This window comes from Silurus meridionalis, chromosome 4, assembly GCF_014805685.1.
Source record: "Silurus meridionalis isolate SWU-2019-XX chromosome 4, ASM1480568v1, whole genome shotgun sequence".
NCBI lineage: Eukaryota > Metazoa > Chordata > Actinopteri > Siluriformes > Siluridae > Silurus > Silurus meridionalis.
The window spans coordinates 16,451,480-16,477,762 of NC_060887.1; the positions used below are offsets into that span (position 1 = coordinate 16,451,480).

At 39.2% G+C, this 26,283-nt stretch overlaps 1 protein-coding gene across 1 annotated transcript in view; it reads left to right on the forward strand.

The window, feature by feature from the left end:
* The window catches only part of col14a1a (collagen, type XIV, alpha 1a), a 91,820-nt gene that overhangs the window by 41,319 nt on the left and 24,218 nt on the right, over positions 1 to 26,283 (forward strand). The window contains 15 exon segments of the mRNA XM_046846347.1: positions 521 to 656; positions 3,905 to 4,027; positions 5,469 to 5,618; positions 8,977 to 9,093; positions 11,181 to 11,327; positions 11,720 to 11,794; positions 12,695 to 12,834; positions 14,088 to 14,211; positions 19,160 to 19,303; positions 19,669 to 19,833; positions 19,994 to 20,032; positions 20,956 to 21,094; positions 22,329 to 22,471; positions 22,662 to 22,771; positions 25,952 to 26,110. Coding sequence (XP_046702303.1) covers positions 521 to 656; positions 3,905 to 4,027; positions 5,469 to 5,618; positions 8,977 to 9,093; positions 11,181 to 11,327; positions 11,720 to 11,794; positions 12,695 to 12,834; positions 14,088 to 14,211; positions 19,160 to 19,303; positions 19,669 to 19,833; positions 19,994 to 20,032; positions 20,956 to 21,094; positions 22,329 to 22,471; positions 22,662 to 22,771; positions 25,952 to 26,110 — 1,911 coding nt within the window.

Consider the following 26,283-nt stretch of genomic DNA (forward strand, 5'->3'; position numbering starts at 1 on the left):
CCATTGCAATGTATTCCTAAGCATGGATGGTTCATTTATAATTTTATGATATTTAAGTGATTTAATTGGTAATGAAAGACATGGTTTATGCAACATGCATTGTAAATATTGATTGTAAATGGATTCATTGATAATCTTAGAAACATTATTTCCATTTTTCCTGGCTTGATACAAATTTTGCCTGACCAACACATTATTATCACACATAGACAGATATTCATCTAGTAACAATTGTTGGCTGCACAGTGAAAGAGATCCAAGAGTGAGAGTGGGTGGGTGGAAGTGTGAGAAAGAGAGAGAGAGAGACGGAGATTGATGATGTGTCTGTGAGGAGTGAATACAGCAATATGGATGTCTCCCTTTGTTTTTCTTTGTAACTGCCATATTTCTGTAAGCAGCCCACCTTAAGTGAACCTTCCTAAAAGAAAGAAACAAATATTTCTTAAAGAAATATTTATCTATATTTTATACTTTCGATACAGAAATGTATTTAATTTTTTTTCTGTCTGCTACCTTTTAGGTGATGGTTCCAGCCAATAGAAAGAGTGTGATTCTGCAGTCTCTTCTCTCAGACACGGAATACAAGATCTCGGTTAACCCTATTTATCCAGAGGGAGAAGATAACGCATTCTCTCTGTCCTCTATCGGCCGTACACGTGAGTCTCTTCTCTTGTCCTCTACTGCACATTACAGGTAAAACATTACTCTAAGATAATAACTTGCCAGTGGCTTACATGTGTATTATAATGTCATGACATTGGCACTATTGCCAAAGCTGCAGGATATTAGTACAAAATTATACAAGAAAAAGTACTACATAATAACTACATCAAACATTCCATGATAACTTAAAATATATGATTGTTTATGACTCAACATTAGTTATCTAAATGTGGTGTATATAAAACACATTCTAAAACAAAATACAGTGGAACCCGGTTATGTCGATGTCCTAGGGGGTCGCCAAAAAGCATCGAGGTAACCGATGATCGAGATAAACGAAAATCAAAATGGCGGCAGTATATTAACGTACTTTAAATTTCTTTATGTACATGATGTGCGTTAATAAATGAGAATGTGCATGCACGTGTTTTTAAAGGGTTTTTTTACACAACAGCGTTGCTGCGATTTGTTTGATGAAGGCATGCTATAAAAATACATACAGTACATGTTTATCTGTCAGGAATCCACCTGCCACGCCCCCTTTGGCCCCCTTCAGCGTGTCAGGTGCTTTTCTCGGCCGCTTTCTCTGAAGCTCTCGGCTTCAATTGCGCACATATGGTGCTCGTTTAGCATCATCACCAGCTCCTATTTAAACTTCCACACTCTCACTGTCCGTTATTGTTGGTATATGTTGGTTCACGGCGGTCGTTATTATCGCTCATGTGTATCCCGGTACGTGCCTTCCCACCGGCACTCTCTCAACGGCTGCGCTTTTCTTCCCAAAGCGCACCGCGGATTCCCCGCGATTATGCCGGTGTTCATTCTATGCTTTTGCTCATCCCACGTTCCGCGCCACCTAGCTCGGCTTTTGCCTCCCGTTCATCGCATAACATTTAACAACAAAAGGCATATGTGCACTAACTAACAGCAGAGATTCACCAGTATACAATACAACACCTGTAGCAGCTGTAAGGCTTGATTTTTCCGCCACTTCCGTGAGTTCTTCTGTGGCTGCACCGAGATAACCGACGTTAAATGGCAAATTTTTCCCCCCCTTGTGCTCGAGATATTAGGGTTCGGCGACATAAAAAAAAAAAAAGTCGACATAACCGATAAAAAATGCTTAGAAAAAGCGAGAATTTGGCGGTTCCACTTCAAAAACGTTGACTTAATATAGTTGTCGAGGTAACCGAGGTCGAGATAAGCAGATTCCACTGTATATCAATGTGTTTATTGTTTTTTTTATTTGCTTTGTCATGATGCTCTTCTATTTCCATTTGCTGGGTTTTTTGTTTTTGGGTGCACCATCATTTCAACCCAGATGATGTTATACAGACAAATATTTATGGGAGAAGAACTTTGATATGTTTGTGAATGGCTGATTAAAGCCAAAACATTTGCCTGATGTAACGCCATCAGCCTCTCTGATGCTTGAACATTAGTTTATTTTTAAAACAATGTTTAGGGAAATGTTATATAAAAGGTTACCTAAGAATATGTTGCACATCTTGGTATAATAAAAATACACTTAAATGCCTTACAGCATCTACAGATTCTTTCTAGAAGTGAGACCACTAAAGAGCTTTTTAAAAAAAATTTTGTGTTGCCACAATTTCTAAAGCACACTATGAGCAAAAATGTAAAAAATGCTTTGACAAGAAGCACAACTTCTGCTCGGAAAAAGAATCCCAGAGCTGCAAACATCAGAAGAAAATATACGTACAGTATAACTCTTGTAGCATTTCAGATGCATTTTTAGTAGATGCAGTTGGCATGGGCCAGAGGTTCAGTCCTAGCCCCTGTGGAGCGCATTTTCAATCAGGCAGCCTAATATTGATTTTACTCTTTAATAAGCTTAATGAAAGCCATCCATTACAGCACCACTCTCCCAGCAGTAATGAAGTGATCAAACTAGCCTTATTTCCTCTGATGGAATTGATTATGTTTACCACACTTTCAATGATCACTTTCCAATGACAATTTACCGTTCTGTGACTCACTGATTAGAAATGTTAATGCCACCTTGCTGTGAACTCTAATTGAAAATGAACTGGAGCTTGTATTCGTTCTTTGCGTTAATGACTTGATTAATATCAATTCTGTAATCTGATCTGTTTTTGCTTCTGACTGCATTGTGGGTTGTAAGAAATGCCGGTAGGGCGATGTTTTCTGTAGAGGACTCCCTCTGTAACAAATGATGTAATAAAAGCCTGTTAACAGTTAGGTTCCTTTGTACAGTTAAGGTTTCATAGCGTCTTAAAAAAGTTTGGAATCCTTTCACATTTCCTAAAACAATAAGTCAAAAGCTAGAGTTCTGGCTTTGACCATGTTGAAAAAGCCATTATCATAGTAGAAACATTAAGAAAAAATGGTCTGTAAATATCTAATAATATACGCTAGTCAAGTCAAGTCAAGAGGCTTTTATTGTCATTTCCACTATACACAGTGGTTCACAGTACACAGTAACAACGAGACAACGTTTCTCCAGAACCCTGGTGCTACACTAAACCACATAGAGCTACAACACACAACATAAAGCTACATAACATAAAGCTACATAAAATGCAACCATATAATTAACCATATAATGCTGGACTTATATGACACCCCTGTTTTTACCAGCATTATTTTTTTTCTCCATTTACTACATAACATTATACCTATACACAGTAGCCAAATTACCTCATCTATATTAAAGATTTCAGTGAAAAAATTGTTTAATAGACTTTTAGTCATCCAGTATTGCTCCATTTCTGGTACAAATTTGAAATAAGTCATGTTGACTGGAACTGGAACTTGAAGGAAAGGATTAAAGGTATATTGCTCACCATGAGAGCTTAGCTTTAAAAGCCACCAGTAAGTAGCATAATATCATGCCTTGAACTGAACAACAGTGTAGCTGAGTGTCTTCTGACAGTGCATGTTGATCAGATCTTCATTAGCTGACTGAATTAGCTCGCATTCGAATGAAGGAATAAAAGATGTGTGTTAAAATGAGAACCATGTGGGAAATGTTTGTGAACGTAGTTGAAGATAACACAAGGTGAAGACAGTGAGGTTTGTGACTCTAAGAGAATTAAGAGGGTTGGCAAATGTGACAGTGATGAATGTTCGAGCTGCTCAGACTAAAAGCACCTGTTAGGTTTTGCGCCGAAACCCAGCGTATGCTGAACGTTGCTGCAGGCTTTGAGTAAACACATCTGTTCCTTGTTATAATTATGTTTTTTCTTTTACTGCCCAGTACCACTGACTGCACCCAGCAACCTAAGGGTGTCTGAGGAATGGTACAACCGTTTCCGCCTCACATGGGACACGCCTGCCTCACCAACCATGGGCTACAGGATCATCTACCAGCCAACTTCTGGTGTGTACCTCCGTGCTTACGATCCTCTCCAAGAAAGGCATCCCAAAATATTACTTGTGTGGGTCCTATAGAGATTCACAGACATAAAATTAAAGCCAGAATAGCATCAAATAAAAACTATTATTGGCCAGGAGTCTAGGAGTCTAGTCTAAGGAGCACAATTTGCCATCTTTTAGGGGATGGATGGCACACTCTCTTCCATGTCAGTCAGAATGGCACTAGTCTATCATGAGCAGTATTCACAGAGTGTGTTATGTTGCCTTGTTAAACAGCATAAGCAGCTTTTCCTAATGTTCTAATGGTGGTGGGTGGAAGAAGTCATTCCAGCTGTGCCATCAATCCTCCCCAGGTGGTATACCTCTGTACCAATCATGATCCCAACCCTCCCTCATACCAACTGCCATGTTATGGGGGATGAGGTGCCTTGGTAGGAATTAGCAGAAATTAGCGAAACTGTAGTATAATTATGAATCTCCTAATAATATTAATGCATTGTCACAATATTTATGATTTGCTGCGTTTGAATTTACGCTACTAATTGCAAATGCTATTCTTTTTAGTCCGTTTTATTATTATTTTTTGCCTCTGTAAAGGATGCTAATATTTCCATAGTTGATCTAATTTACATATTGGAATGCCTTTGGGGTTTGAAAGAAAGCTAGTAATGTGTATGACAAGGCCAAATTGAGTAAACGCTGCTGCTGAAATTGTGAAGCTACATGCACGCAGACATCTGTTTCTACATCTGCCTGTCGGAATATGACCATTTTTCCATCTGCGGGAATCGTTACAGCCGTAAACAGAGACTCTTTGCGCTGAAGCCCTTAGAGCGAAGACTACAATCGAGCTTCTATAAACTTTTGATTTACAGTAAAAGTGGAGTCTGTGGTGGAGAGAAGTGGATACTCCACCTACATTTAATAACTTCTTAAATACGCAGAGCTGCACACACTGCAAATAGATCATAAATCTGCTGCTCATTTTTGGCTGTTGGATATCAAAAACCTGCCTGGTGTGTGTATCGAGTAAAGGGTCAAGAGAATCTATACTTTAATATTCTCTAGATTTGTGTGGATCAGCTGTTTCTTTATTATCCACTCTTTTGTTTAGTCTCTGATCTTTGTGTGAAGTTATTGGTGTGGGCAGACTTTGTTCTGTGCTGTTTTCCTTTTTCATTAGTTGGGCTTCTGCTACGCTGAACTCTGATTGTCTTTTTCTTTTGTACTATTCTGTGCAATGGAGCAATCTAAATCCCTGCCTGATTAACACCCTTCAGGTAAAATTAGTTTGTGTGATGGAGTTGCTAAGTAGTGAATACATGCAGATTTCATTTATCGAAAGCTAAAATTGAAATGTGCATCGGTTTGAGCTAGTATACTGTATGCACGCAGGAAGTGGTGAGTATGTGTGTTACAGCTTGTTTGTTTTGTGCTGTGTTCAGTGTCGGGTCCTGCTCTGGAGACGTTTGTAGGAGAAGATGTGAACACATTGCTGATTCTCAACCTGCTGACTGGCACCGAGTACAGCGTTAAGGTCATTTCTTCGTACACAACAGGCTCTAGCGAGCCGCTCACCGGCAATGCCAGGACACGTGAGTCTCTCTGTGACGCACACAAAATAAAGATAAAACTGAATATTAGTACATCATATGTTTCAACAGACACGCATATTGATCTGAGCTCTATTCATTTTAGAAAAAAATGTTATGTAAAAGTATTTTTTAGGAGAATTGATGTGGCACGAACATACATGAACCTGTTACATATTTACAGCGATCTAAGTAACTGCCTGGAGGTAGTGGGTTCAAATAGGCTGCAAGTTTTTTTTATATTTTGGGAAATAGAACCAACTAAGAAAAGCGATATGTAAGTTAAAAAAAAGAATTATTAAAAGATAAAAAAAGTAAATTAATAAAAAAAAAGCCATGCTCCATTTTTTTATTGAAATCTGATACAGATCTATATATGGATATTTAGAGCACTGAACACATTGTGGCATTAAGTCCCCAATATGCCACATAAGCTTTGTCTTTGTAGATTTCCTACGTGACACTACTGCATTTAGTAATACTAGATGTCGGTCTCCTTTAGTGACAGTAAAGCATAGAACTTTTTTTTTTTTTTTTCCCCCTCCCACTTACAACCCACCCCCCATGTTGGCTTACAGGGCAGTGTGACGCTCGGCAGAAAGAGCTTATCTGCCCTCTTCCACATACATGAGCTCATCAAAGGGTTGCAAAAAACTGGGAATTTTCAAAACTGGAAAATTTATGAGGGGAAATATGGGAATTAATTGTAATATATATAGGCATTTACAGGAATTAATGGGAATAAACTGGGAATTTCAGAGAACCTAAATGTATTTGTTATACATTCCTGTAAAATTCCATTTATTCGTGGTAAGTTTCTAACTTGGAATATTTTCGTAATTCCCAAGATTAAGTTTCCACAGAAAGTTTCCGGACATTTTACAGAAATGCCCCTTTGCAATCCTACTCATAGGGAGAAGAGAATATCCCATCTCTTCTATAAAAAGAAGTACAGCCAATTTTGCTCCCTGTGTCTCTCAACTACAAATAGCTGTGGCAATGTCGGGATTTGATGACGATGATGATAGGCCAATTTTTTTTTTTCTGAGATGACAGAGGAAGAAGCCATGCAAAACCAAATCAACTAAAACTCTAAGTAGGATTATAAATCATTACTACAGTCATATATGATAATATGAAGCAATTCAAAATGTGTTGAAAGAATGTTCAGTATCATAGCCATAGTCATAATCATTGCAGCTTCTTTTCTAGGTATAAGGCTTGTGATCCAAAGATTTTTCTTTTGTGATGCTTCTCATAACCATTAATCAATTTTTTTAATCTGGAGACATGATGCTGTGATAATCAAACTGTTAAGAACTCTTTCTGAAATAGAAATAGTTTCATGACAGACAGCCAAAATAATATTAATGTTCAGATATGCAGCTACTGTAATAACCGTTCTTTGCATATAAATGTGATAGCGCAGGGTGTATCACAAACTAATACATTTCTGAGCGTTTCTCATCAAATAGAGAAGTAGATCGTTTTTTTTTTCTTTCTCAGAGGCCTGCGGGTGCACAAAAGAATTCTGCTGTGCCACTGTGCCAGGCTCTAAATGTACCTTCTCTAGATAAGCAGGAGCAGTGCTGGGATGCCGAAGTCTTGAGCTGCCTTTATAAGGAAGGTCCCTTTTGTCAGATAGCTGCCTAAAACACCCTGAAGGACATATCAGCCACCCATCATCAGATCCTTCTTAGGAAGCTTTTCATAGGTGTCACTGTAAGGATGACAGTGCTAAAATGTTCTTATGATGACAAAATAATTCTGCCTACCCACTTGAAAAAAAGCTATTTACCTCCTGTTTGCATCATCTGAAAGAAACTGGAAGGCTTCTGTAAGCAATACATGCAAACACATTTTCAGTCTCCCCTATTAAGGGTTATGGATGCAAATGATATGCATTAACTATATGATACTATTAATACTTGTATACAATTTCGGCTTAATGCTTTCTCCATCAACATTTCCTATAGTTCTAATTTGACCTTTAAATAATTAAACTCACAAAAGCAGAATTTTTTTTTTTTTTTTTTTTTGATGGACTCTGTTTTATCGTCCCAAGCCAGAAGCTCCTCTCAGCATGAACAAAGCTCATTAAAATAATGTAGCTTATATAAGAAAGGGAAGGTTTGTGGCATGCATTATTCAAAACCCTGAAGGCTAATCTTCTGTATTGTGCCATATGTTCGGTTCTGAATCTTTATGCTGTGTCAAGGTACTTTGGACAGCAAAAAAAAAAAAAGGTTTGTCATTTTATATTCAGCCTCCTACATGCACCGTTTGTGAATAGAAAGATTTTCCGGTGAATATTCATGTCAACAAATGTTATCGATGTGCGTAGATGTTTGTCATGGTGCAGGAACCAGATTTCATCCGCAGGGAGTGAACATCGTAGCTGAAACTGTGATTAAATATTAAAATCTGCACTCTGTTTTACGGTAAACCAGAAGGCGAGTATTGTACTGAGTAATGTAGACCATGTGGCTTGTGGTTTTGGTTTGTACTAAAATGTGTTAATTCCAAAGAAAGACTGTTTTCTTTTTTTTTCTTTTGCTTTAGTCTTATTTGACACAGCACATTCTGTGTGGTTTCTGAAGAAAAAAATATCTGGTTAGTCTTTTGAAAGGACCACTTATAGAACAGCATTTGATAGGAGTGCTGGTGTTCACTTCAAAGCTTTAACAACAAACTTAAAACTTGTTGAATTTGTATAGTTAATGATGATATTGAGTGTTAAAAATAAATTATATGTACACCATTCTATAGTATGAAAATACTTCAATTTTCTTATACTTCAAGCATTTTCTTTATTTTTTTCTTTATTTTTTATTTTCTTTATTTACATATATATAATTGACAACCATATAAGTAAAATGGTTTAATACATTTCATATTTACTTGTATTTGGTATGTGGGCTTTTCACTTTAATGGCAGCATACAAAACCTTATCATCTATTTTTGAATTAAATGCATAAAAGTGAACACATGCTTCAATAGAAGAGATTATGCATGAGGAAAATTTTGACCTTTTGCACAGAGCAGTTAACATATCCAACTTCACAAAGATGATTCATTTAAATAGGGACCTATATAAGAGTCTTGAAAATTAAATATTTAACATATTGAACATTTTGTTTCTTAGTTTCAAATCTATAAAAAAAATTGGCTGTTTTTTTTTATTGTCATCTCAGACTTTTGGTCCTCATTGGAGTTGCTGAATTCAATTAGGTATAGAAATATGATTGCACCATGAGCTCTATCGTACATCCAGTTTCCTTGGTTAATATTTGGAGACCTTTTCTATAGAATTTGGATGTCCTATGTTTGTAACCTGATGATTTTTGTTGTGTGTTGCAGTGTTTCTGGGAGTCAGTGGACTCAGTACCTACCAGGTGCGGATGAACAGCATGTGTGCACAGTGGCAGCCTGTCAGCCAGGCCTCCCTCTACAGGGTCATCATCGAGTCCCTGCTCAGTGAGTCTTACACACACACACACACACACACACACACACACACACACACACACACACACACACACACATAACACACTCTCAAACATATTTCATCAAAAGAAACCATAGTTTGTTGATTTGAAAGAATCAGATATGCTTTTGACTCTTCCCAGCGTAGTCATCGTACTCCTTCTTTGTTCTTTGATGGCAGGCTCTGACAGGACTTATTTTCTGATTTGAAACAGCACTGCTCTCATTTAATGCATTTTATTTCTTCCCATCCCCGAAGCCCTCGCGTTTTCTTGCTCCCGTGGAAAGTCTTGTAAATCCGCTATTTCATTTGACATTCAGGACTCGTAGCACAGGAGATTTCAGCACAGTGGCACTATTGAAACCAGATCCGGCTTCGAGCTGCATTGTGTATAATGATATTATGTATGAATTGTTCGAAACACGAAATGCCATCAGCAATGAATCACTTAGATGCTCTTTTTGTGCAGGTGCTCTGTAAGAGTCTAATGTATAACTCATACAGTCAGATATACATTTGAAACCAAGCTTCACTCGAAAGATGTATGAGCAATTCTTAATTGCATTTTAGTTTATGGATGTCAGTAGGAGCAATAAACAACACAGAGTGAACATTATCAACGTACTTTCTGGGGCAATACCTTGCATGTGTTATCCACAAGACTTACATGTGTGCATGCTTGCATTGTACATGTATGAGAAAACTGAGGAAGTATGTGCTATTTTCAGAAATGTGACCATATATTGATCAACCAGCAAGTCTCACCAAACCCTCAAATTATTTTCCAGCAAGTCTGAAATAATGAAACGTCCCATCCTATTGTTTGAGAAGCTCAGAACACAGCGAACAAATGTGATTGAAAGCATATTTGATCAGTCTTGTTAGCAGATTATGATTATTCCGGGTTGTAATATTATCAGCGTCATGGGGAGAGATGCAGAAAATGAACGTGTCTTTATAGAGGGCTATCAATTTTAACGTACACTAGAGTTCAGAGATTGGAGCTGTAAGATAAACCTTTGAGAAAATCTTCTGTCTCCATACCCCCCCTGTTCTCTACATCTGCCTCTTTCAAACCAACTACCTGCACGTCTTCCCTCACCACATCCATAAACCTCCTCCTTGAAAAGTCTTTTCCTTCTTCTCGGCAGCATTCTTCTACCTATGTACTCCATGTTTCTCCTTTACACATGTCCAAACCATCTCAATCGCTCTTTCTTACCACGTCTTTATAACGTCCTACATGCACGGTCCCTTGTTTCTAATCCTGTCCATCCCCATCACTCCCAATGATAATCTCAGCATCATCAACTCAGCCACCTCCAGCCTCCGTTTCCTGTCTTATTGTCAATGCCACTGTCTCTAAACCATACACCATAGCATCAACATAGCAAACCTTTGTGTGTCAGCAGTACAGTGCATCTGGTTTGAGTAGTCAGCACCAGGACAGGTAATTGAAAATGTATGAAGTAAACGTTTTGGCAGTGAAAATAGTGGGAAAATTTGTACAAGAAGAAAGGAGAGAACTAACTACATAAAAGGAGAGGAAGGGAACACATGATTTGGGCATGTAAAGTAAGAAAAGATCGAATCTTTCGTATAATTCACTTTTCCTTGACCTCATCTGATTATATGAACCTAGTGCATTTTTCATTTCTCCCAACTCCAGTATGGCTTTAGAAAATAATTACAGCTTTCAAAGGTGATGAATAGCAGCTATTAGAAAACCTGTCTTTTATCATTCAGTGTCTTGACTTTGACCATACGCAACTTTCTCATATCCAATTTTATTCACATTGTTTCTTATACTGTAGGATAGAAGTGTCAGGGGCTGACAAGGAGTAACTGTAACTGCACCAGACTTATTTTGCCTTTGTAGTAGAGTACAGGCCTGTGCTGAATTATGTTTCATTGTCTTGCTGAGGATGCGCTGCCCTGTGGGATTTAGTCACCTGATCCAGCTCATTTTAATAATGTGGATTCAGTTTCGTTCTAATTAGGTTATGACTGAACACGCGTGTTGTGTCTCCTCGGGGTATGTGTTCTCCACTCACCCCATGTTGTTTTTGACTTGCAGATGGCCACAGACAGGAGCACACTGTAAGTGGCGGTACCTCCAGGCAGTGTTTCTTCAACCTGTCCCCTAACACACAGTACAAGATCAGCGTCTACACCCAGCTACAGAGCATGGAGGGCCCTGCTGTCACCATCATGGACACCACACGTAAGTCAGTCACTGTCACAGAAACGACTCACTTTAGATCAAATCGGATATGGCTACCAGGTTAAAAGGGGAAGTTGTAGGCATACTACATTTCCTCTCAGTTTCTGGGCAGCTGCAGTGTTTCAGCAATTCTCCACTTTCTGCCCACACACATATCTGTGTGTCAGTGAGTGGCAGCAGTAACAGGTCAATGATTCAGACTGCTTTCTAGCCAATGAGGTAAAAAGAGCTGCATTCTGTCTGCACGCTTTCTGTCACTGTCTGGGAATCGGATTGAACCAGCGCAGAATCGGGCAGCGTATCCTTTCATAGACGTGAAGTCACACAAGTGGCTTTTTGTTGAGACATTGTGTGATTTATCTTTTTACTTATTGATATTGTTTTTTTTATAGTTCCAGCTCCAACCCAGCCACCAACTCCACCTCCCACCACTGCTCCGATTCCCACCATTCCATCAGCTAAAGAAGGTAACATGGAAAAAAAAGATCTACATACAGGAAGGGTGGTGGAAAAGGGAAAAAATGTTGTAGTATTTTCACCAAGTGGGTTTGTTTTATGTTGGTCTTCTTAGTCCCTATGAGCTGTGTGACCTTTAACTAATGCATGTCTGATCTGACAGCTGAACTTTTCTTAGGCTTTGAGCCACATAATTCAATAAATATGCTGAAAAACTGTTATTGTACACAATTGACAAAGACAGATATACTGTACAGAGCTTTACTATTCATAACCACAGCCAGATTTAGAAGTCTGTATTAACAGTGAATACATACAGTGTTCAGTCCTAATGGACACGTATACACATGATATAAGGAAATTTGATTGAGGAATCTGCAGTACAGGAAAATAAATTTGTTTCCTGTCCCTCTGTGTTTTAATACCGTAAATTTAAATTTCATTAAAAGTAAAATAGCAAATAAAGAAAAAGCTAAACACAGCACTCAGGAAATGTATGAACCCATATATCTCATGGCTAAGTGTATCCCCAGGGTGTTCTCTATTACCCCACTGATGCTAGGAAATCTCTTTAGCATTAAACGCTTTGAAGGCGAAAACACTTTGGCAAAAAATAGAGAGAGAAAGGTAGCTAGGAATTAATTAGCAGCTTAGCGCTATCTGGCCTGTGGTAATAGAGGTCTTGTCAAAGACCCAAAATTTGAAGAAAAATAGGCAGTCTTGCGAATATGGGGATCATCTGTTGTATTGCAACATCTATAAAATAATGAGATTTTTCGTCTTTCTGTGAAATCTCACTCACACCACCCTCCCCTCCCCAACACACACACACACACACACACACACACACACACACACACACACACATCCCCTTACTCTCTCTTTCACGCACACTCCTTTTCCTCTCTCAGTTTGTAAAGCAGCCAAAGCAGAGTTGGTGTTCTTGGTAGACGGCTCCTGGAGCATAGGAGATGACAACTTCCAGAAGATCATCCGCTTCCTGTACAGCACCACTGGCGCTTTGGACATTATTGGTCCTGATGGAACTCAGGTTTGTTGAGGATCGTTTAAAAATAGAGATTTTATATATATATATATATATATATATATATATATATATATATATATATATATATATATATATATATACAGTACAGATCAAAAGTTTGGACACACCTTCTCATTCAAAGAGTTTTCTTTATTTTCATGACTATGAAAATTGTAGATTCACACTGAAGGCATCAAAACTATGAATTAACACATGTGGAATTATATATGGAATTATATACATAACAAAAAAGTGTGAAACAACTGAAAAATGTCATATTCTAGGTTCTTCAAAGTAGCCACCTTTTGCTTTGATTACTGCTTTGCACACTCTTGGCATTCTCTTGATGAGCTTCAAGAGGTAGTCACCTGAAATGGTCTTCCAACAGTCTTGAAGGAGTTCCCCGAGAGATGCTGCACTCTGCGGTCCAGCTCACCCCTAAACCATCTCGATTGGGTTCAGGTCCGGTGACTGTGGAGGCCAGGTCATCTGGCGCAGCACCCCATCACTCTCCTTCTTGGTCAAATAGCCCTCGATGCCTTCAGTGTGAATCTACTTTTTTCATAGTCATGAAAATAAAGAAAACTCTTTGAATGAGAAGGTGTGTCCAAACTTTTGGTCTGTACTATATATATATATATATATATATATATATATATATATATATATATATATATATATACTGTACAACTACAATACACAACCTATATTTCAATAATGAGCGCTCTTTAGCTTGCAGTATGTATACAAACATAACGTGTTTCTATATAGCATAATAGCTGGGGTTATTTACCCCAAGCGTCATAAGGAAGGCTATTTCTAGGCAGACTGTAAAGACCACACTGGCTAATGTTTAGCCCGGTCCAGAGGGAAAGAATGAAGTTAAAATATTACCAGTCTAGACACAGTAGACCAGAGCCAAAAGATATTCATCACGACTCAACAACCTCATCAGGGTACCGTGCAACAAGTCATGGATGTGCTACAAAGAAAACACCACATCACTCAAAAGAATGTCAATAAGACCAACGAAAATCAGAGAAAAGATCAGAATGCTGCCAGCGCCACTCATTCTCAAACACTCTAGTCAGTCTTATACATGAATGCAGCAGAGCATTTAGGGAAATAGCACACTGGAGCTTTCCATTTGAAGGTCAAAAAGATTCTACGGTTTAGCTTGGCTCACACTAAATTCAGCAAAGCACAAATCCAAGACCACAGGCATGATAAACACTCTTAATTTCCTTTTCTGACAGGTGGCCATTGTTCAGTTTAGTGATGATGCCAGGACTGAGTTCAAGCTCAACTCCTACAGGGACAAGGAGTCTCTCCTGGACGCCGTGCAGCGCATCACCTATAAGGGAGGAAACACCAAAACAGGCATGTATATGAGAGCGGACCGGTATGGAGAGCTTGTATCTTCCTGCCAGTGATTTTAGGGGAGGAAACAGGTCCACTGGAAGAGCACAAGAATGAGCGTTTGTCTGCATTTAGGAATTCTGAAAGGGGAAATCACTTTAAATTTCTAGGGATTTTGGAAATTCTGTGTTGATTTTTATAATGATTACCACATGGAACGTTCTTGTAGCATCTTCTTACATGGTAATACTCTGTGTAACATTTAGCTGTCTTGGAATGACTTCTTATGGTGGATATACTGTACTGTATGATGATCAGCACGGAAATATTTGTGATACATGTTTAAATATTTATTGGAAGCCACTATGTGGCTTTGCGTTTCTCATTTTCACGATTTGCTTGTCGTTATTTATAGCTTTTATTGTAAAATGTGTCCCGACTGCAAATGAAAGAGCAGCGTTGGTTAAAAGATTTTAGAATTTCTTTTCTCTGGCCTTTTCTACTCGCCCGGATTAAGGAGGGATTATTTGGTAAATTTCAAGAATTCGCCATGCTTTTACATCAGCATCCATTGTACCCTGACCACAGAAGCTAACGAGACTTCTTTCTTGTTCACACAACTACCTTGTGCCTCAGTGTAAATAAAGCTGTATTTATTTCTTTAAATCATATTCCAAACAGACATTATATTTGTGTAATTGTTCATGTGCGGCAATGGTGAGTGATTCTCCGTGCATTTAGTCAAAGGAATGGGAAATAGCTGCAGGCCTGATTGATTTACATCTTCGGCTGCAAAAAAGTTTTGTTTATTTTGTTATTAATGAACACATTTATAAAAAAAAAAAAAAAAAAAAAATCATGACAGTTCTGCAAACTGACTGCTTTTGTTTTGTAAGAAAATCTCACTATGTTTCACACAAATAAATGAGTTAATCTGAATTTGCTGAGCTTCCACCAGCAAAACTCATGGTAAATAAGCCACTTAGTGCTGTTTGCTAGTAGGCAGCTTAAATGCCAGGACAGTGCAGCTCAGTTTACTCAGTTTTATTAAACCAGACGTTATTAACCCCCCCACACACACACACACACACACACACACACACACACACACACACACACACACCTGTGGCAGTTCTCTTTATCATTTCTACACACTTTTTTTTACTGCTGAAGTGATGTATATCGATCAGTAAGTGATCATATGAAACACCCACACAAGCGTTTAGCTCGATTTTTAGTTACATAAATTGTAGATATGTAGATTGTAGATGTATTCGAATAACTGAATGTGCCACTATTAAATTCTTGCCAAAAGACAGCTCTTTAGTATGCAAGTTGTTCTTCCTGCACCAAAATCTCTTCCAAGCACCTGCATGCCCTCCATCACACACATGCACAAACATGCATATAAACTCCCCCACTGAGAGATGTTTTACTTGCCGATAGGATGACGCACAGTAGGTCGGATGCTATGAGTGCCTGCTGGGCCCTGTTGGATACTTCTCGGGTAGGTCGGTGTGCATCTGCATAGAAAGATGATCCAGTGATAGAAGGATTATACTTCTTATTCCATTTCTTTCAGTTTACAGGCCAATATAAGATTGATTAAGTGGCTATGGGAGCATTAGGAGAAATTCCCAGGCTGTTGCTATATTGAAATACAGAAGTAAAGGTATATTAACCAAGAGATTGGTTTCGTAAGAAGGTCCCAGTGTTGCATATACAGTGGTGTGAAAAAGGGTTTGTCCCCTTCCTGATTTCACACGTTAATGTTTCAGATAATTAAACTAATTGAAATATTAGTAAAAGATAACACAGTTGAACACAACATGCAGTTTTTAAATGAGAGTTTTTTTTATTATTGAGGGAAAACAGAATTCAAACTACATGGCACTGTGTGAAAAAGTGTTTGTGTGAAGAAGTGTTTTTCTCGCCACACCCAGGCCTGATTACTGCCACACCTGTTCACAATCAAGAAATCTCTTAAATAGGACCTGCCTGTCAAAGTGAAGTAGACCCTGCTCAAAAGCGAGACATCATGCCGAGATCCAAAGAAATTAAGAAACAAATGAGAAAGAAAGTAATTGAAATCTATCAGTCTGGAAAAGGTTATAAAGCCGTTTCTAAAGCTTTGAGACTCCAGTAAACCACAGTGAGAGCCCTTATTCACAAATGGCAAAAACATGGAACGGTGGAGAACCTTCCCAGGAGTTGCCAGCCGACCAAAATTACCCCAAGAGCACAGCGACGACTCATCCAAGAGGGCACAAAAGACCCCACAACCACATCCAAAGAACTGCAGGCCTCACTTGCCTCAGTTAAGGTCAGTGTTCATGACTTCACCATAAGAAACAGACTGGGAAAAATGGTCCAAAACCGCTGCTGAGCAAAAAGTATATAAAGGCTCGTCTGAGTTTTTTCAGAAAACATCTTGATGATCCCCAAGACTTTTGGGAAAATACTCTGTGGCCTGACGAGACAAAAGTTGAACTTTTGGAAGGTGTGTGTCCCATTACGTCTGGTGTAAAAGTAACACCGCATTTCAGAAAAAGAACATTATACCAACAGTAAAATATGGTGGTGGTAGTGTGATGGTCTGGGGCTGTTTTGCTGCTTCAGGACCTGGAAGTCTTGCTGTGATAAATGGAACCAAAATGTTTACAATAAAAAAAACCTAAAGGAGAATATCCGGCCATCTGTTCGTGACCTCAAGAATAAGCGAACTTGGGTTCAGCAGGACAATGATCCTAAACACACCAGCAAGTCCACCTCTGAATGGCTGAAGTAAAACAAAATGAAGACTTTGGAATGGCCTAGTCAAAATCCTGACCTGAATCCTATTGAGATGCTGTGGCATGACCATAAAAAGGCGGTTCATGCTCGAAAACCTTCCAATGTACCTGAATTACAACAATTCTGCATAGATGAGTGACCATAAATTCCTCCACAGCGCTGTAACAGACTCATTGCAAGTTATCGCAAACGCTTGATTGCAGTTGTTGCTGCTAAGGGCGGCCCAACCAGTTATTAGGTTTAGGGGGCAAACACTTTTTCACACAGGGCCATGTAGTTTTGGATTTTGTTTTCCCTCAATAAGAAAAACCCTTATTTTAAAACTGCATGTTGTGTTCACTTGTGTTATATTTTACTAATATTTAAATTAGTTTGATGATCTGAAACATTAAAGTGTAACAAACGTAAAAAAACAAGAAATCAGGTAAAAGTTTTCAGATTTTGTAGTAAAACGAAATATGCTCGTGGTAAAAAAAAAGATGTTTCACATGATTAATGATGAGCTTCTCAGACATGGCTCAGAGAGATGATAGATCGTCTTCCTAGCATAACCACTGTTCCTTCTGATGTTACATGTAAAACCGATATCATAGCAAATTCTCTAAGTGCTGCAGTTTGTCTCCTCCTCCTGTTACTTCTCTGTTCATTCTGACTGCATCTATAATAAATTAGGAGAGAGAGACGGAATCTGCCTGGCATAGCCACAGGGGCTCCTATACTTTTGTCCCAGTTTATCAGTGTAATGTGGATTTTCACAGCTTTGCAAGCATGAGGAAGGCTGTGCTAATGCCTCCTGATTTTAGCTAACTTTAGACAGTGTTGAAAGATTTGAGACAGAATGGCAGTGAATATTCCTGTCACTGTGCTGTGTTTTTGATCAGAGGGAACCTGCTGTGCAAAAGAGCTAGTACATGCCACTGCTGGAGTCTGTTATTAGTAATGATAGGCTTTGTATATGACAAAAAATGACCTTAAAAACAGTTCAGAACAGAGCTAAATACTTCGCCAGCAAAAAAAAAGGGGCATCCAGCAATAAAATTGTTGTAGAAGGCACACTGAAATGGCAAGAACAATCTGTAAACATTTATTCGCTATTATAAGCACAAAGCATAAAACATTAAAAGCATACTTTTAGCAAATATAAACTTTCCAGCTACCCCAAAAATAGCACGCTAGCTAGCGTTGCACTCGAGTTAAATTTAGCGAAAAATGGAAATAGGGCATGTAGCTGTCATAGCTAAAAACATAAGTATCAGGACCTAGAACATGAAAATATTTTTTTTTTGTTTTTGTTTTGTTTTAGAAATTTGTTTGTATTACTCTGTGCACATTTCAAACTTAGAACTTGAAATTAAAAAAAAAATCTCCAATATTGCTATGATGCATTTGCAATGCTCTACACAGAAGAGTAGGTTAACAGAAACAGAGGTGGCAACAGATGCAGATGCAATCCATTGCAAAATGAAAGGCAGGTTCGAGGTCAGTAAACAGGCGTGGGTCAGGTGAGGTACAGACAGCATAAACAGGATGAATACAAAACTCAGGTAAAATGCCGACCGGGTCAGTACCAGTACAGCATACAAAGGACAACAATGCTTTGTAATCGTCTAGGGCATTTGCACAGACTGAGGGCTTACAGTACTTTGCATTGTAATGGGGTGTGATTAGAAACACGTCAGTGCTCCAGTGGTTGCGATCGCGTCATTGGAGGTGTAGTCTGGGTGGAATAGTCTGCAGGAGTGAGCGAGTGAGTGAAAGATTTCAGGCCTGGTTTGAATATACAGTAGCAGTAGATATCACGTCATTTCAAACCTGTAAGGAATAGTTGTATAATAATTTATACATGAAGTTGGCACAAACTACTTTTTTGTCAAACTATGGCTTTTGATACCTCATACACCGATTAATCCTCAATAATCATAAGCTTATTTGTAAACATATTAAGTGTTTTTAAAGAGACTGCGTTATAGTCCCCCCATTCCCTTTTAAAATCTTTGGCTTCTCTTTCTGGAGCTGAGTGCATGACATTTTGACACATCGCTCCCCTTCGGCAGTCACACATAAAGCTGATGTAACGCTAGCCTAAGTATAGTCTGTCACTTTGCAGTCAGAGCTGTTATAAAATGTGCATCCTGGCTTAAGGCACTTACACCTGTGATTTGTGACGTGTGGTCAGGTCGAGCCATTAGGCACGTGAAGGAGAGCATCTTTACAGAAGAGGCTGGGACGAGGAAGGGAATTCCCAAAGTCCTGGTGGTGCTCACAGATGGCCGCTCACAAGACGACGTTAACAAGATCTCCAAAGACCTGCAGACAGAGGGTGAGGGACTCTACAGCGAATGCATTTATCCCTAACGCAGAGTGGGGTTGATAGTTTCACATTTTATTCTCTGAGCGCGTATAAAATAAAAAATCCAGATGCCGCGTTATAACGGCAGTTTTTTATTATAATATTTAAAATACAGAGGTATTTGTGTTTTATTTCTATAAATGTTTTATATGTAACATTAGTTTATCGTGTATCATCATGAAACCAACGAAGACAGGAAGCAGGGCGTACAGTAGTAAATTGATTAAATTATGATGAAATGATCTCACGAAGTCGTACCGCCGCGTCGTAAAAATGTAAAATGTATGTATGTGTGTAAAGTCCCATATGCTGAGCCTATATATGGTTTTCTTTAGGTTACATCATCTTTGCCATTGGCTTTGCTGATGCGGATTACGGGGAGCTGGTGAACATTGCGAGCAAGCCCAGCGAGAAACACGTCTTCTTTGTAGATGATCTGGATGCAGTCAATAAAATCGAGGAGCAGCTCATAACATTTGTGTGTGAGGCAGCAACAGCCAGTAAGTCTTGTTGTGGAGGAATAACAAGTTATGATCCTCAAAAAACAGGCTGATTAACATATTTTTTTTTTTTTTAAGTTTGCAGTAAACCGAAGTTGACAAAGTAGTATACTGATATTACCACAACTAAATTGGAGTATCTCGAATCTTTTGTTTCTAGCTTGTCCATCCTTGCTGATGAGTGGGAACAGTTTGGCGGGTGAGTGAGTTCTCATGAGAATGCACAATGTGGTTGCTTTGTGTAATAATCACATGCCTTATTTGCATTTACATTTATGGCATTTGGCAGACGCCCTTATCCAGAGCGACTTACAATTATCTCCTTTATACAACTGAGCATGTTAAGAGATAAGGGCCTTGCTCCTGGGTCCATTTTCAACATCATATGGTGCCAAAACTTGAGAGTATAATAGTTAAATCTGTGACTATGTTTCCTTTTTCCTGTCAGGCAAATTTCTTTTGTACTTTAGCCGAAATATGGTGTGCACATTCTATCGGATCAATCAGAATTACGTCTCCTTGTGTCTGGGTTTTCCGAAAGAAACTGCCAAACAGTCAATCAGTGTTAAACAGGCTTTGTTCTAACATGGATTCCATTTATGGTAACATTATGGCAAAAAAAATTGTGTGTTCAAGAATGCAAAAACAATCTTCCCGAGAGAAGAAGGTGTTCGGGGTCGTGGATTATTTATTGTGCTCTCAACATTCAGCATAATAATAATCATTGTCTAGCACAGTGTGAACTGAGCCTTGGAACGCATGAAAACAAACTTTTTTTACGGTTATGGTTTTTCAGTGGTGGATCGGATCATTTTTTTAGATAAGCAAAAAAAGAAATGTATTTTATTCTGCGATTGCAAAAAAAAAAAAAAAAAAGAAGATTAATCCGCAAGTAAAAAAAAACCTAGCAATTAATCTGTGGTTCACGTGCGTGCCGAACCGTGACTCGTGATCCATACAGATCACGGATCAACTGTGATCTGTTACACCCCTACTATTGATATATACATAAATAAAAATCAAGCTCAATATAGTGTTCACTGTGTGCTATATTTGTTTTCATTTTTGCTCTAATTTAAGGTGAACTGTTGAGTCCAGTAGTGTTGCTCTGGTGTGCTGCAGGTTTCCGCATGATGGAGATGTTTGGGCTAGTGGAGAAGGACTACAGTAGTGTGCAGGGTGTTTCCATGGAGCCTGGAACATTCAACAGCTTTCCTTGCTACAGGCTACACAAGGATGCCCTCATCTCACAGCCGACCAAGTATGTACAAGATTTATTACACGGCTGTATAAACTAAGCATCGCAGACAAGAATACAGATTTTATACTCAAACTCTGAAAAAAGTGATATGACTGTGGCCACTGGTGTTATGCAGAAGGTGAACATGAGGTCTACATGTGTGTGAGGCAAAAACAAGAAGAGAATCCATGGCACAGCTGAGAGAAACAATCATTTTCCCTGGGCCAGAGGCCCAAGCCCATGAGATCCCCAGGCCTTCGTGAACTTTTGAAATGTCAAGCAGCAGCTGGCACCACCTGTAACCCAGCTCCTTTAGCATAGTCTCCAGGTAGAGAAAACACAAATGGAGACTCTGACTTGGCTAATTCAGGATTGGCTATTCATGCAGCTTCCAAGCAACTAAGCCACCCGGCATTACGGTTTCTAGGGGCATTGGGCTTCAGTAACTCCTTAATGTCACGTGGTGGGCAAGCTACATCTTACCTAGGTGAAACCTGGTACAGATCTATGAACATGCAGTTAATGGTGAATATAGTATATATAGTACCATTAAATATAGTAACATTTTCCATAGGTAGCTCAGTTATAACCACGCAAGTGACCTGCATCATCCCTCAGCACCTTTAGTAAACTTCACAGGTAATCCTCGTGAGCACTGGTTGAACAGGGACGGGGAAATAAAAACCTGGAACAGGGAAATAAAATAAAAAAACAGCTCAATAATATGAAATTAGGAAATGTGCAGATATTGATGTGAGAAAATGCAGTGTTAGCATTTTTTTTACTCATTCATCTCAGTAGAGTTGCAACAGGTTAACAGTAGCTCAAATGTGTGGATGTTGTGACCTGAAAACAACCAAACGAGCATTGAATTGAAATCACTGGTTTACAAGAGCTCAGGGCATCAGTGATGAGTTCCCGAGAGCTCAAACAGATCCTTCCTTGCAAGCCGAGTGATAACATTTAGAGGGAGTACTGTTATTATAGTGGAAAGCTTGAGTGCCTTTGAACAATCGAGTGTATTATTCTCTTATGCTCATTCACCACTGAGCCACATCATAAGCATCATTTACAGCAATCAAGGCCAGGCCACTCTGTGATTAGAAGCTCAGTTAATGAGTGCTTCATATCAGATCACAGCTGGTACAGTTACAGAGCCAGTGCTAAATAGAGGTTAGGTTTCAGCAGAAAGTGCACACTGTATTCAGGGTTCAAATAAATCACAATGTAATTGACATTTGCATTTTGGTGGTAGATATCTGCACCCGGAGGGACTCCCTTCTGACTACACTGTGTCAGTGCTGTTCCGTATCCTCCCAGAAACTCCTCAGGAGCCATTTGCGTTATGGGAAATTCTCAATAAAGCCAATGAACCCCAAGTGGGTCTCATCCTGGACAGTAAGTATTGTGTTTGACGGCCCACTGTTTGCATATTGGTCACTGAAAAGCTTTCACACAACACCCAATAGCGCTTTCAACAGGCAATTGCCTGTTGGCAATGCAATAATAGTGTCGCTCAAAGGAGAAACAATACAGTGATTGTATCATATGAAAACAATTTTCACTTTGAATCGCTTTTTGTTTTCAGATGCTGCGAAAACACTGGCATTCTTTAACTATGACTACAAGGGTGATTTCCAGACAGTGACCTTTGATGGGCCTGACATCAGAAAAATCTTTTATGGCAGTTTTCACAAGGTCAGTCTCTTTCATACATTATTTCAGCTGAAACATTGACAGAAAATCACTGAAAACCTTTCACTGGTCATCACTGTTGATATTTCCATCATGACCGAAGGAGTTCGGTGATATTTGAAGCTTTTTTGAAGCCCTTACTGTTTTGCAGTGCTACTCAGCATTCTGCAATGTGATGAGTTAACATCTTCACCTTCAACAGTCTCTTTTAGGGGGTCTGCTCATACTCAGACTGACTACTTAAACCTGTAGCCAGGGGGAGGATCTCAGTATGCCAGATTTGTTTCTACAAAGACCAAGTGAGCAATTGTATGGGTCACTTTAGGTCTCTGCTTAATTGTTTCTAAAAAAATGAGATAATTTGAGAATAGTGCAAAGGTCCTGGTGTAATCCCAGGGTGAGTTTGAGCTAGTGTTTCTGTTCGTGTAAAGGTTTCTCCCAGTTTCCACAAGGCTGTGAATAAGTGTGTAAATGTGTGTGTCTCTTATCCCCTGTGATGAGATCAAGCAGTTACTGAATGTGAATGAATGAGCGATAAGTGTTACTTTTACCTAATACATACTAAAGCATGCTAAATGCCACCATGTCAGGAAAAAAAGCTTAAGTGTTAACATCTTGTCTTGTGTCCACGAAGATCAGCTTGTCACAATCATGTATTCTGCATATATATTTGAAAAGATGGTATCATGCTTCCTGGGGCTCAGTGTATAACTTGTCGTGTTTGTAATTCCATTTACCTCCCAAGTGTATTCTGTGTGGGCCTGGTTGACGGCATCGCTGTAACTCACTGGGAAGCGATCTGTGTGTTTGTTTATCCTCAACACTGAAGCTTTGCTTATAATGTTCCCCAAAGGACAAATGCACATTAGAAATACAGTTTTCTGCAATAATTACTGCATGTGCCATGTTTGATTTGGCCGGTTTACTTTCTATTCCGTTTTCATTGAATCTATGAAGTCCTGTACTGTATGTCTGTAGGTCTTCGTGTGGTTTAATAAGAAACACACTCTAGGTCACTGCAAGCACAGCAGCTGTAAGTTTTAAAATCTTCTGACAGCAGCTGTAACCGATTTCTACAAAGTAATATTGTTCTTCTCACACAGCACTTGTTTTGTTCAATAGTGCTGAGTTAGAGTAACACTTTTGTTGTCTCAGAATGTTTTGACAGCTTTTAAACAAATCCTAGGCTTGGGGCAGATCCTGATCATGTGAGCAGAGGTGTGTAAACACAGAGGCTTTGGCTGCTCCAGACTGAAGGTTTTGGAGTGTGTACAGTAGTTTGGCTCAGCTGAACAGCTGAAGTTTGTTGTTTCCAGCTTCACACAAAGGTCTCAGACGTTTGGTATCCACACAGGAAAACAAGTGCTGACACAAGCTCTTGGACCATTTCTTTCCCCAAATCAGTGAACACAAAACATATTTAATTGATTGTGTTATGAATCTTTTAATTTTAGTTTCAATTCTTTTTATTCCTGAGGGAAATAATGTGGTATTAGTAGCCTTTTTTCTGAAGGCAGGTGTAAAATGTGTTGTTTTGTTAATAGCGGGCGGGTATTGATGGCTTTTTCTGAGGAGCGAGCACTCTGAAGTACGTGCTCCATAGCCAGCCCTGAATCACACTCAAGGATCTGTCTCTATGGGAGCACCTCGAAAGGGACGAGAACACAAACAAACAAATGAAGCACTGCATCGTTATGAGGTAGAGGCAGGGATTTGAGCACAAGCAAGCGCATTAAGGATGAAGCGAGCGGGGTGAAATAGACCAATGCATCACACTGGCAACAGAATTATCCCAGGATTGATCAGAGGAGACGTGAGAGCCACAGGGGCTTGAGCTGAAAAAGGAGCTACTCTGACTTCTCACCCTTCTCAGTGTCTGCATTAAATTCACACGTCTCACCCTCGTGCACAGTGCCCAGGTGAGACATGTAGTGTGCTGTGAATTATATTTTGCATTCTCTGCTCACAGAATGGAGCCTGCATCCGACTGGCCTTCCGTTGTAAATTTTTACTACGAAGACGAAGCTCTTGTTCTTTCTTTTGCCGACTTTTAACTCTTTTTTTTTTTATATATATCCCGTCTCAGAAGAGGTGTAAATCTCTTCTCACGCACCATATCACACCATTATTCATGGTAATTGACGTTACTGTGCGACAGCACCATAATGAGCTGCATATGAGCCTGCATTCATCCGCCTTTATTCATAGCAGTCTGACAACTATATCGTCTCTCTCACTTTCTGTCTCCCCTGCAACCACACTGGCAGACAAACACCCATGCATTCATCCAAAACATTGGAGAAAATAGGAGAAAATTGCGACTTAGACTTCAAATCCATTAGTATTCGACATGCTGTGGCTCATTGGCCTCACGCATGTTTAAACCTTAGTCAACATCAGATTATATTCTTTCTATATTGGGCGGTCTGTTCCTTTAGAATACATTTTAGCAGAGTGAAATATCATGGAGCAGTCATTTACTAGGTAATGGTCAGGCTGATTAAGCTCTATACTACAGCACTTATCTGTAGACTGACATATTGAATCCACTCGTCTTGAATTGATTTAAAATGCATTACTTTGTAAACTAAAATTAAAACTTTATCATAACAGTGTACACTATGCACTCATTTGTCACTTAATAGCATGCACACCTGCTCATTCGTGCACTTATCCAATCAGCTACTGATTACTGCACCTTGCCAGAGCTGACATCCTAAAATAACGTGTTAAGCTCGTTTACAGGATTTTATCCAGAGCGACTTACACTTATTTAATTTATACATTGAGCACAGGAGGGTTAAGAGCCTTGTTCAGGGGCCCTGCAGTGGCAGCTTTGTGGTGCTGCTCACAACTCAGAACTTGAACACTGAGCTACCACATTCCAAAGTGGTTTTATTATTTATTTGAATTGAATGAATTTAATATGTGACTCTTGTTTTAATAAACTCCACCCCACTACTCCATGTGACTTCTGTGTAGCATTTGTCTGTCGCTATATCTGAGGTCTGAATAACAATTAATGGGTGACATGTCTTTCCATTTATTGACACTTCAAAAACTGCTTTTGTCTATGAAAATCAGATATTGAGCATGTATAGTGATTAGGCTGTAAAGCGCATGTGTATTCCTTTAATGCCAGTGTGTTGTAGCAACAATGACGTTGCTTTCTCTGTCACACAGCTCCATGTGGCGATTAGCAAAACCTCTGCGAAGGTAGTGATTGACTGTAAGATAGTTAGTGAAAAGCCCATCAGCGCAGCTGGGAACATCACTACAGATGGAATGGAGGTTCTGGGCCGAATGGTGCACTCGCACGGCAGCAGGGACACCTCAGCACCGGTAAGACATGGACAAGAGCCATATCAGTTATCCGGGAGAACATGCAGCCTGATGTTTGAGGATTGCACATAAACTTGTTATTACACTGATCAGCCTAACACAGTTAAAATATATTAGGATGGATTGTCTTTATTCCTGAAAGAGCTTTCATTGAAAATTCTTTTTATATGAGG